Source organism: Camellia sinensis, chromosome 1 (assembly GCF_055761805.1).
Source record: "Camellia sinensis isolate YWXY chromosome 1, ASM5576180v1, whole genome shotgun sequence".
Classification (NCBI taxonomy): domain Eukaryota; kingdom Viridiplantae; phylum Streptophyta; class Magnoliopsida; order Ericales; family Theaceae; genus Camellia; species Camellia sinensis.
This window is the reverse complement of record NC_138961.1, coordinates 235,627,807-235,645,123: the sequence shown is the minus strand read 5'-3', so window position 1 is coordinate 235,645,123 and position 17,317 is coordinate 235,627,807. Positions and strand designations below refer to the sequence as shown.

Sequence of the window (17,317 nt, the reverse complement as noted above, 5' to 3'; positions counted from 1 at the left end):
AATCCAAATGAGGACTGTCCTATTTATAGATGTAATGGTGGCTGTAGGTTTTGAATTGAACAGGTATGAAACTTGTTGGTTTTGAATTCAAACAGATTTGAGTCTGTTGGATTACAATTCAAACAGATAACAAAAATGGGAAGGGCCCTATTTGGGTGTACAGTAAATTCGAACCAGTTTAATTCCGGTTTAAAAACGGGAAGGGCCCTATTTGGATGTACAGTAAAACCAAACCAGTTTAATTTTGAATTCTGGATTTTATTTTACCAAAAATAAAATTAAATTTAAATGTTTTTTGCCCAAAAAGATTAATATTGAGCTGAACAAGCCCAACCCAACCACACACCACGCACCCGCGCCCAAGCCCAGCCCGGACGGACGGCGGCAGCGCGCGCGTGTGTGGTTTTTGGGTCCAATAAGTCTAGCCCATTTTGCCCATAACCTCTCCCTCTAAAACACTTGGGTACCCCTTGGGGCACACCCCAAGTACCAAACCCAAGCCTTATAAACCCATTCAAAACTTCCCACCAAATCAATGTGGGGCAAGCCATTTTACAACCTTAAGGAATTTCTACCAAAACTTCATTTCCATGGAGCACACTTTGGCTTCAATTTCCCATTTACTCGGTAATGGTTTTGAGCAACCAAATATACCACGTGAATCACAACGCGGCATAGAACGCGTTACCTCTTTGACCTGTGAAAATCGATGCACGGGGCCCACCTAAAAAATAAACCGAACTTAGGATAAAATTCTGGTTTTACCCAGAATTTATAACCATGTCCAACAATCCCCCACATGAATGGAATTTGATGACAACGGAAATGCAACAATATGCAAATTTATCGAAAGAGTATAAGTCGAAAATATCTTGCATCAGGATAGGTAGTTTTCGGCCTTGAACCTTCCCTAGTGATAACCTATCGGACTTACTGGCTAACCAATGGACGCGATGCCTTGAATTGTTCAGCCGTTTGTGTAAGCCAAGACAATAGATTTCACACAAAATATCTTCTCACACATCGTGGTTCTCACTGTTGTGTTCATTTTGGCCTTGAACGCGTCTGGTTTTCATAAGTGTTTCTAGAGAATTTAGCCTCTTTATTCTCATAGAACCGGCCCCAGTTCGACACTCATATAGGTGATTCTTATTGTGAGTATCTCCTTATACTCGTCTTGATTTTATGCCTTAATCAAGATATAAGTAATCATTAAAAGCAAAGCTTATCCTTATACCCCTACATACAACATATGTTGCAGATATCACTCTCACCATAGGAATGGGTAGGAACTTAATCCTTTGGTGATTTCTGGCGAGCCATACATAACTTAGTTGTCCCTTTGAACTTAGTTCTTGGGATCTCCAGTCATATAAGTAGGGTTACCATTATGACGACTCTTATGTAATAGGCTTTAATCTCATCTCCTTTGATGAACTATACACTAGCTCTTTTGTCAAACCTTTTGTTAACGGATCCGCAATATTCTCTTTAGATTTTATATAATCTATTGAGATTATTCCATTTGACAACAATTGCCTTACGGTATTATGTCGACGACGAATATGTCGTGACTTACCGTTATACACATGATTCTGTGCCCTGCCTATTGCAGATTGACTATCACAATGAATGCAAATAGCTGACACAGGTTTTGGCCACATCGGAATGTCTTCTAAGAAGTGACGAAGCCATTCTGCTTCTTCTCCTGCTTTGTCCAAAGCAATGAACTCGGATTCCATTATGGATCGTGCGATGCATGTTTGTTTCGTGGATTTCGAAGAACAGCAGCGTCTCCTAGAGTAAAGACATATCCACTTGTGGATTTTGAATCTTTAGTATCCGATATCCAATTGGCATCACAATAACCTTCAAGTACTACTGGATATCAAGTAAAGTTCAAACCATGATCGCGAGTAAATCTTAGATGTCTAAGAACCCGAATGATCGCTTTCCAATGGTCTTCTCCGGGGTTACTAGTGTACCTACTCAATTTACTGATAGCATAAGCTATATCAGGACGAGTACAATTCATTAGGTACATTAGGCTTCCAATAATTTGGGAGTATTTTAACTGAGACACTGCATCACTTTTATTTTTCGATAAATAAAGGTTGACGTCTACAAGTGTTCTAGCTAAATTCATATCATCCTTGATAAATTTACCAAGAATTTTCTCAATATAATGTGATTGAGATAATGTATATCCGTCAAATGTTTTAATAATTTTCATTCCTAATATAACATCTGCGACCCCCATATCTTTCATATTAAATCTTTTGTTAAGCATTTGCTTAGTTGATTTGATCATATTTTGACTCCTTCCAATGATAAGCATGTCATCCACATAAAGACAAACTATGACATATCCTTGGTCAGTGTTTTTAACATAAATGCATTTGTCACATTCGTTTATCTTAAACCCATTAGTAAGCATTGCATGATCAAATTTTTCATGCTATTGCTTAGGTGCTTGTTTTAATCCATAAAGGGATTTTACAAGTCAACAAACTTTCTTTTCTTGCCCTGATACTACAGACCCTTCGGGTTGCTCCATATAGATCTCTTCATTTAGATCACCATTTAAGAAAGCTGTCTTAACATCCATTTGATGTATTTCTAAATTAAACAACGCTGCTATAGAAATAAGCATGCGAATGGATGTTATTCTTGTCACAGGGGAATATGTGTCAAAATAGTCTAGACCTTCCTTTTGTCTGTAACCTTTAACTACAAGTCTTGCTTTATACTTGTCAATTGAACCATCTACTTTTATTTTTCTCTTGAATATCCATTTATATCCAAGAGATTTAGAACCTGGTGGAAGATCCACCAATTTCCAAGTATGATTTTGCATAATGAATTCAATTTCATTATTGATAGCCTCTTTCCACAAAGGTGCTTCAGGACTTGTCATTGCTGCCTTAAAGCTTTGAGATTCATTTTCTAACAGGTATGTCAGAAAATCTGGACCAAAGGATTTTGATGTTCTCGCTCTCTTACTTCGTCTTGGTTCATCATCAGTTAAATCCTGTTGGTCGAGACTATTACTAGTCTCTTGTGTTTGATTGTCATTAGTCTCTTGACTTTGTGTACAATCATAAGTTCTTTTCTGTGAACTTAATTCTTGTCCTTTCTTGTAAGGAAAGACATGTTCAAAAAACACAGCATTCCTTAACTCTATAATAGTGTTCACATATATATCAGGTATTTCTGATTTATAAGTCAGAAACCGATATGTACTACTATTCTGAGCATAACCAATAAACACACAGTCTACTGTTTTTGGTCAAATTTTAGTCTTTTTAGGAACAGGAACTTCAACTTTTGCCAAACACCCCCACACTTTTAAGTATTGGTAGGAAGGCGGTCGACCTTTCCACAATTCATAAGGAGTGTTGTTTGTTTTCTTGTGGGGTATTCTGTTAAGAACATAATTAACAGACAATATTGCTTCCCCCCACAAGTTCTGTGGTAAACCTGAACTTAGTAATATGGCATTCATCATTTCTTTTAGGGTTCTATTCTTCCTTTCAGCAATTCCATTTTGCTGTGGAGAATAAGGGGCTGTAGTTTGGTGAATAATGCCATGTTGTGCACAAAATTCATCTAATGGTGCATCATATTCACCACCCCTATTCCTTCTGATATAAATCAATGAATTTCAAAACAAATTGAAGAAAAAATCAAAATAATTATGACTACTCAAGTCAGAATTAATGTTTTGACAAAATCATATCCTCATAAAAAATTTGCCTAAGAATCAAACAATTCAAAAACCCATTTCATTGTATACATTCTTGCAACTCAATAACAAATAAATGTCACTGTCATAAAAATATTGGTGACAGAAAAAAATTAAATTATCTCAACTAATGCAAGAGATACACCCCCATATTAATAAAATGGTTCATGGTTTAACAAATTCTACTACGCAAGTAAAATAATTATTAATGACATCTCATGTCACATAATTCAAAATAAACTAAAAATCCACATAAAAGATTTCTTAAATTTACTTTCCAATTAAATGGAATGATATAACTACAAACATCTTCATGTTTAAATTTCCCTGGTGTTTAAACACCCATTCAAAATTGATTGGAAAAACTCAAATTAATCAACATATCAATTTAACATTCCAAATCACATGAAATTTTTGTTAAGAAATAACTTGAGTTGACATCATACATGCATATCAAACGCATCAACTAAAAATAATGAATTAACAAAATAAATTAATCATGCATGATCCCAAAATTTGCATCATGAAATAAAAAGATTCTCAACTCATAAATAAAATTCAATGCGTTTTGAAATTTAAACTCCAAAATGACAAAACATACCTTCATTTAATAAGTTTGATTTGTACATAAATAAACTAATTAAATATGCAAGCAAAAGTCCTTGTGAATATATATATATATATATATTATTCCGACTCATATGCAGAAACTATTCACGACTACAGATCCACACAGAAATGTAAAAAAGATTCAAAAAACCAGTAAAGAAATTAAACTTGCCACAAAGGTTTCTTTGTAATAAAAATGAAATTTGTTTGTAAATTAATATTTTACTCCAGAAACAAATTCTCCCATGTACTACGATAAAGTCAAAAGAACTATGATAAATTAACAACATTAATTTTCTAGTTACTAAAATCAGAAAATAAATTATAACATAACATAATTTTCTTTTCCTTGTTATTTAAACTAGTAAAATAATATACCGAAATAATATCTGATTACAAAAAATTAGAAAAACAAACCACAAATTAATTTTCTAGTTACTAAAACCAGAAAATAAATTATAATACAAAATAATTTTATTTTTCTTGTTACTAAAATTAGAAAATACTGTAATTTTATTTTCCTTGTTACTGAAACTAGAAAATAAAATACCACAAAACTATCTGATTACAAAAATCAGAAAAAACACAAAATAATTTTCTAGTTATCAAAATCAGAAAATAAATTAAAACACAAAATAATTTTATTTTCTTTGTCACTAAAACTAGAAAATAATATAATTTTATTTTTCTTGTTACTAAAACTAGAAAAATAAAATACCAAAATAATTTTCTGTAATACCAAATAATATTCTGCAATTGTTAATGACACCAGTATATTACTACTAGTTGTCAAAGAAAAGAGACAGTATATTACTACTATCTGTCAAATAGCATAAATCACTATTTGTTTTTCCAACCAGAATATTATTTTGAAAACACACAAAATTAAATACAATGAAGATACCAAAAACAAAATACGGATCTGTCTTAAGATTGTTGGACAATCTTCACTGTATTTAAATAAATTAAATTCTGTTGTGTACTAAACAACAACCAGAATATAAAGAAATAAAGGAAAGAAGAGAATATGTTTGATTACAAAAATCAAACTCAAAATAAAAATAAATAAATAACAACAGATTTTATTTTGTTACAAAAATAAAATTAAAATCTGATTTAAATAAATAATAATAACACTAAAAATAAATTAAATAACTTACTTGGTTTAATTTGTTTGAATTATAATCTGATCAAGTCCAGTGTTTGACACTGTGTCCTTAAGATAGATTCGTCTTCTCCACAGTGCTTTCAGAAATTGGACGTTTATCTCCCAGGATAAAATGATCTACTACAAATAATAGCAGCACTACAAATTGTTTGCCTAACGAACACACTAAGTGTTTATACTCTCTCTGACAAGAAAATAATGCAGCAAAATGAAGAGGATGTTTGCAGAATTATGAAGGACGAAAATTAGAGTTTTAAAATCCAAATAAGGGCTGTTCTATTTATAGATGTAATGGTGGCTGTAGGTTTTGAATTGAACAGGTATGAAACCTGTTGGTTTTGAATTCAAACATATTTGAATATGTTGGATTACAATTCAAACAGATAACAAAAAATGGGAAGGGCCCTGTTTTGGTGTACAGTAAATCCGGACCTGTTTAATTCCGGTTTAAAAATGGGAAGGGCCCTATTTGGATATACAGTAAAACCAAACCAGTTTAATTTTGAATTCTAGATTTTATTTTACCAAAAATAAAATTAAATTCAAATGTTTTTTGTCCCAAAAGATTAATATTGGGCCGAACAAGCCCAACCCAACCACACACCCGCGCCCAAGCCCAGCCCGGACGGCGGTCGCGCGCGTGTGTAGTTTTTGGGTCCAATGGGTCTAGCCCATTTTACCCATAACCTCTCCCTCTAAAACACTTGGATACTCCTTGGGGCACACCCCAAGTGCCAAACCCAAGCCTTATAAACCCATTCTAAACTTCCCACCAAATCAATGTGGGACAAGCCATTTTACAACCTTAAGGAATTTCAATCAAAACTCCATTTCCATGGAGCACACTTTGGCTTCAATTTCCCATTCACTCGGTAATGGTTTTGAGTAACCAAATATACCACGTGAATCACAATGCGGCATAGAACGCGTTACCTCTTTGACCCGTGAAAATCGACGCACGGGGCCCACCTAAAAAATAGACCGAACTTAGGATAAAATTCTGGTTTTACTCAGAATTTATAACCATTTTCAACACATCCATTGTGTTTTGATGAAAGCTATAGTGCACTTGTTGGAGTTGCTCTAAGGTTGACCTTGGGCTAAGGTCATTAAGACTTGTGTCTTAGGTCCCAAAATTTGGCCAAAAAATAGGTCTCCCAAATTCATTAGTAGTATATTTAAAATTTAAATAGGCTTAATTTATTTTTGTTGATTTAGGGCCAGTCTAAAAGGTTTCAAAAAATTCTATTGGATCCAATTTAAAAAATAATTTAATCACAAATGTAGTTAGGCCAATTGAAAAAAATGAATTAAAATATATACAAATATAGTTAACCCAATTAATAGAATAAATAATTTTGCCATAGTTTTCTCTCTCATAAACTATCATATCTTAATGGAGTAAATAATGAGGCCCTATTTTTTTTTTTTTAATTCTATGTCTTTATCATATTTTAATTGAATAAAATTTCCCTAATTTTTTTGTCATAATTTTGTTTCATTAAATTGTGTTCCATAATTTATCTACTATCACATATCAGATAGCGAGTGGATTGTGTGTTTTGTGTGAAAAATTAATTATATAGTAATGTTTCATTTTGATTTATATTTACTTCACACTGCTGGAACATTTCATTAATTAGATTTGTTAATTAATTAGTTTGTTTTGTTGATTTAAACTATACCTTTTTGTAACTTTTTTTTTGATACTTTAGAATGAATATATTTTGATATGTATTTTGATATTATTAAACAGTAGTAATATTAAACAAGATGATTTTTTATTTTTCTATTTATTATTATTATTTTTTTGAATATGGGTCTCCTTTTTTAGTTTCACCTTAAGGTCTCGTTTGGCAACAGGCCAGTTTAGCCAAAAAGCTAAAAAGTTATTAAAAAAATAAAAAGCCAACAACTCATACCAAAAAGTCAAAGATTCTCTTTTCTCTTTACTTTTTGTACATCTTTTCGTAAAAAGTCAAAAAGTCATCCCAAACATACTAGTTTTTTTTAGCTCATATTTTAGCCAAATAGTCAAAAAGTTACTAAATTAGCCTGTTCCCAAACGAGGCCTAAGTCTCTAAAACTTAGAAGCGGCTTGTAGCCACGTTTCCAAGTAAATTTATTATAATTTTTTATACTTATTTTTATATATTTTTTTAAAAAATGCAAAAGTAATCAAATCCAAATGAATATTAACTTTAAACTTATTTTAAAAAAGCTTAAAAAATGGAAAAAAAATTTATCAATTGGTGTCATTATCTTATGGATAAAAAAAAAAGGAGTCATTATCTTATGAGTCACTACAAGAATTTACACAATTACCGACCACTTTTGCCGACCAAAAAAATTTTGGTCGCAAAAAAATGACATTTGGCGACCAAATATTAATTAGTCGCGAATGATCATTATTTTTTGCGACCAAATATTATTGGTCGCAAAAAGTTATATTTTGGTGACCAAAAAATGAGTTGGTCGTAGAAAGTGGTATGCTTTTGCCGACCAACTACAAATTTGGTCGCGGAAGGTCACATATTTTTTGGCGACCAAAGATTTGATCGCCAAAAACTTATTTTCAGCAACCAAAAAAAATTGGTCGCCAAATTAGTACATTTAGCGACTAATATTTTAGTCGCCATTGATTGAGATTTGGCGACTAAAAAAATTTGTTGGCGAAGGTACCTTTTCTGCGATTAATATGGTCTTTGGTCGCCAAAAGTTTGAGAGGGAAATTTGAAACGTGGAGGTGAGAATTGAAAGCCCTGGCTCCCAAGATCAACAAATAAAAAAAATCAAAAACCCCGACTCTCAAGATCAATCTATAGCCAATGGTTCTAATCATAAAGGAAGAACAAAGAATGCCATTAGTGGCATGGGTTAGTGAGAGAAGCTCTTCCATTCTCTGGAATTCCTAAAATTCTACGGCTGCAATAGCTCATTGATGTCGATGGAGTCTCCACAGTTTACCAAAGGGGTTTCGTCTAGGGCTAAGGATGTAGTTAGGGATTCGAAATCACCAGCGTTATTTGGTTAGGGGCAAACTGAATCGGGGTTTGAGCTTAGAGCAAGGGGAATCAAAAATTTCCTCTGAGGAGGTTTCTTCGATTAGTGTTAACAGATTGACGATGGGGGGTGAAGGGAGTCTTAGCCCTAGTTCGAGGTCATTCGCTGCTTCTATGGAGGGCCTTCGATTAGAAATTGTTGCGATGGATGCTCTTGGTCCTGATGAGCGAGGTTCAACTAGAGGTAGGGTTTTAAATCGGGGTTCAGATGTGGTAATTTCTCAGTCTCAGGCTATTGAGGACCTGCGGGCTAGGCTCAACACCATTTGTTTGCAAATATGTTGGGGGTTTCGAGGGAGGATCTGGTACCTATTGAACTTGCGCGAGAGGAAATATCCACTCCTGCACTTCAGCGTTCAACCTGCTTCAGACTAAGTGGTCGGACAATGTTGAAATGGAAGGGGGAGAGGAGGCTATTATTGATCGATTCAAGGACCAAATGGCTACTTCCGTTCTATTTTTTGGTTGATTTCTGATAATTTAATTTTCAGTTTATTATCTGTTCTGGTTATTTGTAGTATTACTAATTCCAGGCATTCTGCATAACATAAGGCTAATTCAATATATTTTGTTGCTGAATAATCATGCTATGACAAACTTCTCACTGCACTGCACTGCACTGCACTGCACGAAACAATCTAAGTGGCATAATGAAATATGTTTCCTTTCACAATATCTCTAACTAATCAAGTTTGTTCAGCACTTTGTTGCTGAATTTGTGAGTATTATTTATTTTTATTCACAGTTAAACGTTCAAGGAATTCAAGTCACTAAATAATTTCTTGGAATTATCTGCTTTTGGGAGATAATTACGAGTAACTTTAACTTTAGTATGTTGGCTTAAAAAGACTCGAGAATTGATAAGAGTTACAGTGATTGTTTATTTAATGAGACTACTTGTTCTGTAGATTGTCATTTCTAATCTATCAGAACTGTAGGCTGAGTTTTGTGGGATCTTAGGAAGGCAGGAGTGCCTTTGGCTTACCTAGTGGACCACATTTAGGTATGGGTTCAAGGGAAATACACGAAATAAGGGTTATGTTTTTACCATTTAGTTGATTGTTATACTATGAGCTAAGATCTTCACTGTGTTCCTATCTATGTCTAGTCTTTTTTCCTCATTCTCTACGGCTAATTTCATAACTAATGAAACTTATTTATAATTATAAGGTGCAGTGAATTTTGAAAATTTAACCACCATCAAGCTGTAGTTTGTTTTATGGTGGGCTGAATTGTTCTTATGGTCAGTAGATGTCGCCAACGATGAAATAATCCTCTCCATCAAGTATTAGTTTTGCATGCCGTATCACTATACTTTTCATATAATAGACATATTTTTATAAGTCAAATAGTGAAATTAATATTACCAACTTCAAAATTAAAGTTCTAACTTTAAAAACTGTTAGCTAAAATAATGTTGTGATTATTAATGTTTAGGTTATTCTGGTACAAGCAATAAATTATCTAAGGACAATAAAATTTGATACAGAATGACTATTAGAGTAAAGCTTAGTAATTATTAGTTTTGTTGAATGTTGACTATTTTGCATTTGGAATGATATGTGGCTTTTATGGCTTTGAGAATTCTTCTACAATTTACCTGTGTTCTTTCATTTTGCTTTTGTTCAAGTTTGAATTATTAGTTTATCTATTTCTTACCAAAAAGGTGTGCCTCACCTTGCGCCTACGCCTGAATCTGGCCCCTTGGTGTGCCTTGAGCATTTAAAATCACTGGACAGCCACTATGGATAATGACTGCATGAATGTAACTTTTTCTTCTCTAAAAGGTTAACTTAGTTTAAGTCAAAGTAAGACGATTTCCAAAAATCAGATGTTTCTTGGGTTTATTTCTGTGTGTTGTATATTTCAGTACTCCCTAGTCTAATTACATCGTGTGGTTTAAATCTATTTTCTGTGAATTACTTGGTAATTACGATGTATGTTGTTTATTTTGTGTGGTACAATTTCATATATTTTTTGATCTTCAAAAGTAAGATCTGTATCTACCACTGAAGTTGCATTTCCTCAAAAGTGAACTGTTTGTGTTCTGTCTTTTCTTTAATAATTGAGAGTTGTCTGGTTTTCAACCTGAAAATTGATTGGTTTTTTTCAAAAAATTCATTATATCATACTATTTCATATGCCTATCATGGTTAATGAATGGAAAAAAAAGTACTTTTGCATGTATTCCTTAGTTTTTGAGTTAACGATGATCGGATTAGATTTATGGTTGGGTTTTACATCTTATTTGAATTCATCATTGCTTGATTGTAATTAGTCGATCGGATTTATGTAGTCTTGAAATCATCTTTGGCTTTGTTAATTGCTGCTTATAAATAAATAGATTAATGCTTGTTTCTGTTTTAGCTACATTCGCTTTCATGTTACTTTGTGTGGACAAAACAAAATCATGGAAGCATAGAACATAGAATCTGTAGATATATCTGTGTATTTTTTGCCTAAAACAGTATATCTTCTTTAACATCAATTGCTTTGTTAGTTCTCAATCTTTATTTCTTTCTTATTTGGAAGGATCTTCTATGTGTCAATTTTTGAATAAAAGTCAAACGTTTCGACATAAATTTATGAACAAAAAGAGTTGTTAAGATATAATCAATTGAACAAAATTATAACAATTCATTTTTGTTTATAAGTTTATGTCCGGACATTTGATTTTTATTTAAAAATTTATATCCAAACAATAGAAATAGTGTGCATTGAAATTTTTTGTGATTTGTGAGTGGATTTCTCAATTCGAAGGGACCAAGGAGAGACGGGCTATGGTATATATGGGAAGTAAATTTGCCAGAGATGTTTCTATTTTTTTTTATTTTTTTTGGGGGTCTTAATTTGATCAAAATCATTAGATTATTTGAAAATTTTAAAATATGATCAAATGCTTACAAATAAACCAAGAGAGAAATAAATTTGAAACAGATGATTGTGGTAAGTATCAATAATCCAGAAACACAAAAACTAAACATGTATCCGGATATAAAAAGAAAACAAACAGATGAATTTGATTTTTGAGAATTGGACCCTATGAATAAATCTTATAAAATTTTATCTATTCATATGTTTTTTGTATCCAATGTTATGCTTGGTTTATGTGTTTTTAGCATTGTTGATTAAGCATAGGCTTGCCAAACTAAAAAAGATATTATCTGGCTGTGTATATGGGTTAGGAAATGCAATGCAAAGCAAGTCATTGGTTCTTGTGATGAATAGCTGTGTTAATAAATAAATGTAGTCTGTTTTCAGAAATGGAGGAGCACAAGCAACAACAGTGTACATGGCACGCAAATGGCATGTGGATATTGAAGAAGATATGAAGATGAAGACAAAGAAGATTTACATTACATTAAAAGAAAGTAGAACTTCTGCATGAGGGAGAAGATATCAACTTTTTTTATGAGTTAACGATGATCGGATTAGATTTATGGTTGGGTTTTACATCTGATTTGAATTCATCATTGCTTGATTGTAATTAGTCGATCGGATTTATGTAGTCTTGAAATCATCTTTGGCTTTGTTAATTGCTGCTTATAAATAAATAGATTAATGCTTGTTTCTGTTTTAGCTACATTCGCTTTCATGTTACTTTGTGTGGACAAAACAAAATCTTGGAAGCATAGAACATAGAGTCTGTAAAAATTTATGTATTATTGATTGATGTTTATTGATGTTATTTTCTGTCTATTACAAATGGTTCCTTATATAGATGTAGGTGTAGTGGATGGTGTGTAGTGGATGGTGATAGTGGTGTAGTGGGTTAGGTTTAGTGGAATAGGTGAGGTGGTAGTGGTGGTAGGTTTACAAATGGTTCCTTATATAGATGTAGGTGTAGTGGATGGTGTGTAGTGGATGGTGATAGTGGTGTAGTGGGTTAGGTTTAGTGGAGTAGGTGAGGTGGTAGTGGTGTAGTGGGTTAGGTTTAGTGGAGTAGGTGAGGTGGTAGTGGTGGTAGGTGATAGTAAATTCTAACAGCCCCCCGCAAACTCAAGGAGGATAGAAACTAACCAACTTGAGTTTGAAGAGAGGAACAAAACAAGAAAATACATAAAAATAAAAAAGGATAGGAGACACTGAATGGTCGTGTCAGACCGTTGGTGAAGACACTGAAAGGTGGTGTCATAACGGTTTAGAGGACAGTTTATGGGGACATGTCGGACCGTTGTAGAAGACAGTTTATGGGGTCATGTCGGACCGTTGTAGAAGACAGTTTATGGGGTCATGTCGGACCGTTGTAGCAGACAATGCTGTGACAGTTGTTGGGACAGTTTACGGAGTCTTGCTGGACCCTTGTAGAAACTAACCGGAATCAATGTCGGGACAGTTTACAGAGTCTTGTCGAACCCATAAAGGAGCTAACCGGAATCAATGTCGGGACAGTTTACAGAGTCTTGTCGGACCCTTGTAGAAACTAACCGGAATCAATGTCGGGACAGTTTACAGAGTCTTGTCGGACCCTTGTAGAAACTAACCGGAATCTATGTCGGGACAGTTTACAGAGTCTTGTCGGACCCATAAAGGAGCTAACCGGAATCAATGTCGGGACAGTTTACAGAGTCTTGTCGGATCCTTGAAGGAGCTAACCGGAATCAATGTCGGGACAGTTTACAGAGTCTTGTCGGACCCATAAAGTTGCACCCTCAAAAGGTGTGCCCAATTTTGTCAAAAGGCGTGCCATCAAAAGGCGTGCCCAATTCATCAAAAGGTGTGCCGGACATGATGGCGAGGCACGTGGGCGCCTTGGCTTGCGTGCCCGGTTGTCGGCTGGTGGCAAGAGGCGCGCGATGCGCGTGGCTGCCTCAGCTATAAGACCAAGACGAAGGCAGAGGCTGAGGCAGAGAAAAACTGAGAGAAACCTCTGAAAAATCCTTCGCAGTCTGAAACACTCTGTAAACACTCTGTAACCAACCCATCTCTGAAACACTCAGCAACATGGCCTCTTCTTCCCGTCCAGCTACCCAGAACATGGCCTCCTCTTCCCGTGGTCTGCTCACGCTCTTTCCAGAATTGAACGAGTCCACAAGAGAAATAACTGGTGCGGTGGCCAGTGAACCTCAACCAAACACCTCTAGTTTTGCTCCGTTGAACTTTTCGATGCGGTCGGTGGAGCAAAAAATGGCGGTGCAAACTGATATTGAGGCCAATCAGTATACTCTGAAGTCATGTGTGGAAACCATGACTGCGGTCACAAACCTGTCGCACCGGCTGCAGAGCAGGACAAATGAGGTGCAACAGTTAAACTCCCAGCTGGCTCTGCTCCAACGCATGTATAAGGATGCGCGAGCAGAGATAAGTGTGCTAAAGACAGAAAACAAGGAGCTGAAGCGGAAGGCCACCGTGATGTTCCGATTTGGAGGTCCACCATATGCTGTAGTGGAGGAGCAGGGAGGAGGCAACTTGCTTGGTGGTCTAGGAAGTACGGAGGCAACACCGGCAAGGACCACCCAGGACGGAGGCAAGAAGAAAAGACCGGCGGCTGAGTAGAGAAGAACAATCCCACTGTGGGTGTGGTAGTTTTGTTTTTTATTTGTGTGGGTTTTTTTTTTTTTTTTTTTTTGATGTAAAAGTGTGATCGGGGTTGATCCTCTGATATGAATAAAATGACAAGGTTGTGGAATGTTGTTGGTGTTATTTTGTGGTGTTGTTTTGTTTAATAAGAAAAATAAAATAAAAGAAAATAATGGATAAAGAAAATAGAGAAAAATATTTGTGGATGGGTGATAAGAAAAACAGCAGTGTGATTTTTTTTTTTTTTTTTTTTTGGTGGAATATAAAATAAATAATAATAAGAGAATGGAAAACGGGTGATGCTTACTAACAAGGGATAGGGAAAATATATTATAATAAAAAATATATATATATATATTAAAATAAAAGAAAAGGGTGAAAGAACGTGGATGAAATAAATTAAGAGAAAGGAGAGATATGATTAAAGTGGGTTTGAAAGTGGGAAAAGATGAGAGAGAGGGAGATAGAGTGGGTGCATGATGATGATGTTGGGTCCATGGAGAGAGAGAGAGAGGGATGTCCAAGAAGCTTGTGCTTTTGACAGTTACACATTACCCAAGCTGTATGTGAAGATGCATGTTACTGTCTTACACTTCTGCAGGCTTGGTATTCTTTGTGGGGCACTTGCAACACGTGACATTGAAAATTGTATTCGAAAATGATGACATCTCCAACATGAAACGTCTTGGAAGCAGCCCAGGCCTTGTAATCAATATTCCCAATGATGGTTCAACCAGCGGAGTCCCCAACCTTGTACACTGCTGCCATTGAAACCTTCAAGCCAGCAAACATGGCTACCAACAACAGAGCCACAGCTCTACACCCCACACCCAAATCCATGGCTAAGAGAGAGAGAGCAAATCGGAAAAAAAAACAGCAGTGACGAGCAGAAAAGCAGCGCCAGAAACGCCAACGACGACGAGGAGTAAGAGTACAACCACGGATATGTGAGAGGCGAGGTGAACGGCGATAGAGGCTAGACGATGATGCGTGTGCCGCCGCCGACATAGCGGAAGAGGGGTGTAAGAAAATGTTGAAGAAGTCAAGGTATGTGTAGAAAATAAGCGGAATAGGTTGAGGTCCGGCGGGCGGCCAAGGCGAGGTTGCCGCCCGCCAGTGAAGCGAGAAATACTAAGGTCTTAACCTTGCTCTGATACCATGTAAAAATTTATGTATTATTGATTGATGTTTATTGATGTTATTTTCTGTCTATTACAAATGGTTCCTTATATAGATGTAGGTGTAGTGGATGGTGTGTAGTGGATGGTGATAGTGGTGTAGTGGGTTAGGTTTAGTGGAATAGGTGAGGTGGTAGTGGTGGTAGGTTTACAAATGGTTCCTTATATAGATGTAGGTGTAGTGGATGGTGTGTAGTGGATGGTGATAGTGGTGTAGTGGGTTAGGTTTAGTGGAGTAGGTGAGGTGGTAGTGGTGTAGTGGGTTAGGTTTAGTGGAGTAGGTGAGGTGGTAGTGGTGGTAGGTGATAGTAAATTCTAACAGAGTCTGTAGATGTATCTGTGTATTTTTTTGCCTAAAACAGTATATCTTCTTTAACATCAATTGCTTTGTTGGTTCTCAATCTTTATTTCTTTCTTATTTGGAAGGATCTTCTATGTGTTAGAAACTGTGTGTTAAATTGATATTTTCTCCTCTTTTTTGGTGGATAAGATTCACTTTTTGTCACTGTCAGGGCATCTGATGTTGTGTGTTTTTTATTTTTTGGTTCAGTTTTAGTAATTTATTTGTTTTTCCCCGTTTTGTTGTCTTTTTCTTTTTTGTATTGGGATGTGATTTGTATGATATGGAAACAATTCTCTTGTAAAAGTATTTGTGCTTCATAGGTTATACTGGAGGAGCTTAATGCCATGTTTCTTCTTTGTTGTGTTAACTCTTACATAATAAGCTTCTAATTTTATTGTCTGATTATTGATTTATAGGAAAGTCATTCTTTTTAAGATTACAGGCTACCATGCAACCTCGGGATTGAGCCCAAAAGATGAGAATGTATTTGATTTGATTTGAAACATATGCACTATGTATTTTGCCGATACTAAACATAGTAACATGTTTTGTATCCTGTTCTTAATTTCTACCTTCCATGATTGAATTCACAGAAGCAATCCTGTTTTGAGGTTGAAGGCCTCGATGGAACCACCAGGGCTGACTGAGGGGCTCACAAATAGCAAACAAGAGAGCATAATAGGAACTCAAAATGGGTCTGATCTGTTCAATGAAATGAAACATCAGTTTCTGAGTTTCAAAAGGCAGAAATTCCTGTAAGCAAGCTTATAATTCTGACATCTTGTTGTTTTGCTTCACAGAAAATTGAGTTTCCCTGATGTGATGTTTTCTTTGAACAGGGAAAACTTGGAATGCTATGAAAATCTTGCCAAGAGTCAAGCACCGAAGGTATGATGGGTTTTTTAGGGTTAACTTTTTTTTAGTCCATGATATATTTTGGAGCCATCTGGGGATTACATTGGCAATTTGCCTCAATTTTGTGCTGAACTGGTTAAGATTTTCTTAACTGATGCTTGCAAGAACAGTTCATGGTCATTGCTTGTGCAGACTCTAGGGTTTGTCTCTCCTACATCCTAGGATTTCAACCCAGAGAAGCCTTTGTAGTTCGCAATGTGGCAAATCTGGTGCCCCCATTTGAGGTACCATATACATTGCATTTGTGTTTTGTTGGCTTTAGTTTAGTACTACTAGTTCTTCATTTATTGTAAGCATAAATGTGGGAAAACGGAAATATATGGTTGTGATAAGTGTATTAGAAGCAAAATTCTGAATAGGCCTATGCTTTTTTATCTTCTGATGCAGAATGGACCAACAGAAACAAATGCTGCCCTTGAATTTGCCGTCAATTCTCTAGAAGTAAGTGACTTCTGTAGACAAATCTTCTGCCAAGTTGCTTTATTCTTTGTCAACCAAGGCAGAAAAAATGTGTGTAGTTACTATTGGTTGCTTATGGTCTGCACATTGACTGGGACTGCAGCTGACATGTTAGGAATTCAAAAATCTGAAAGAATTTGACATCGTGTGTCATTCAAAAAAAAAAAAAAAGAGATAAAGTAAGAATAAGTTTGGAGAAAGGGAATTGTCTGCAAAAGTATAGCAATTAGTAACCAATTATGAAGCTTATGTTCTCATTCTGGAGTTGCTTACAGTGGACTATGATATAGTTACAATAATGAATAATCTGGAATTGCT

General features: G+C 35.2%; 1 protein-coding gene across 4 annotated transcripts; it reads left to right on the top strand.

Moving 5' to 3' along the window:
* The first annotated feature begins 9,200 nt into the window (after window positions 1–9,200).
* On the top strand, window positions 9,201–17,274 carry LOC145804498 (beta carbonic anhydrase 5, chloroplastic-like). Of its 4 annotated transcripts, none has more exons than XM_082898580.1 (5): window positions 9,201–12,026; window positions 16,219–16,380; window positions 16,465–16,513; window positions 16,651–16,764; window positions 16,928–17,274. In XM_082898580.1, the coding sequence occupies exons 2-5, from the start codon at window positions 16,250–16,252 to the stop codon at window positions 17,138–17,140; spliced, it is 507 nt and encodes a 168-aa protein (XP_082754706.1). In that variant the 5' UTR covers window positions 9,201–12,026; window positions 16,219–16,249; the 3' UTR covers window positions 17,141–17,274. The 4 variants fall into 4 exon arrangements, with proteins under 4 accessions (XP_082754706.1, XP_082754705.1, XP_082754710.1 ...); XM_082898579.1 differs by lacking the exon at window positions 9,201–12,026 and adding an exon at window positions 15,966–16,108; XM_082898584.1 differs by lacking the exons at window positions 9,201–12,026; window positions 16,651–16,764 and adding an exon at window positions 15,966–16,108.
* The last annotated feature ends 43 nt before the right edge of the window (window positions 17,275–17,317 follow it).

Bases quoted from the DNA above. Each gene is read 5' to 3' on its own strand.
- LOC145804498 (XM_082898579.1), top strand. The intron at 16,381-16,464 runs GTAAGCAAGCTT...TTCTTTGAACAG, and splicing joins TTCAAAAGGCAGAAATTCCT to GGAAAACTTGGAATGCTATG. The intron at 16,765-16,927 runs GTACCATATACA...CTTCTGATGCAG, and splicing joins ATCTGGTGCCCCCATTTGAG to AATGGACCAACAGAAACAAA.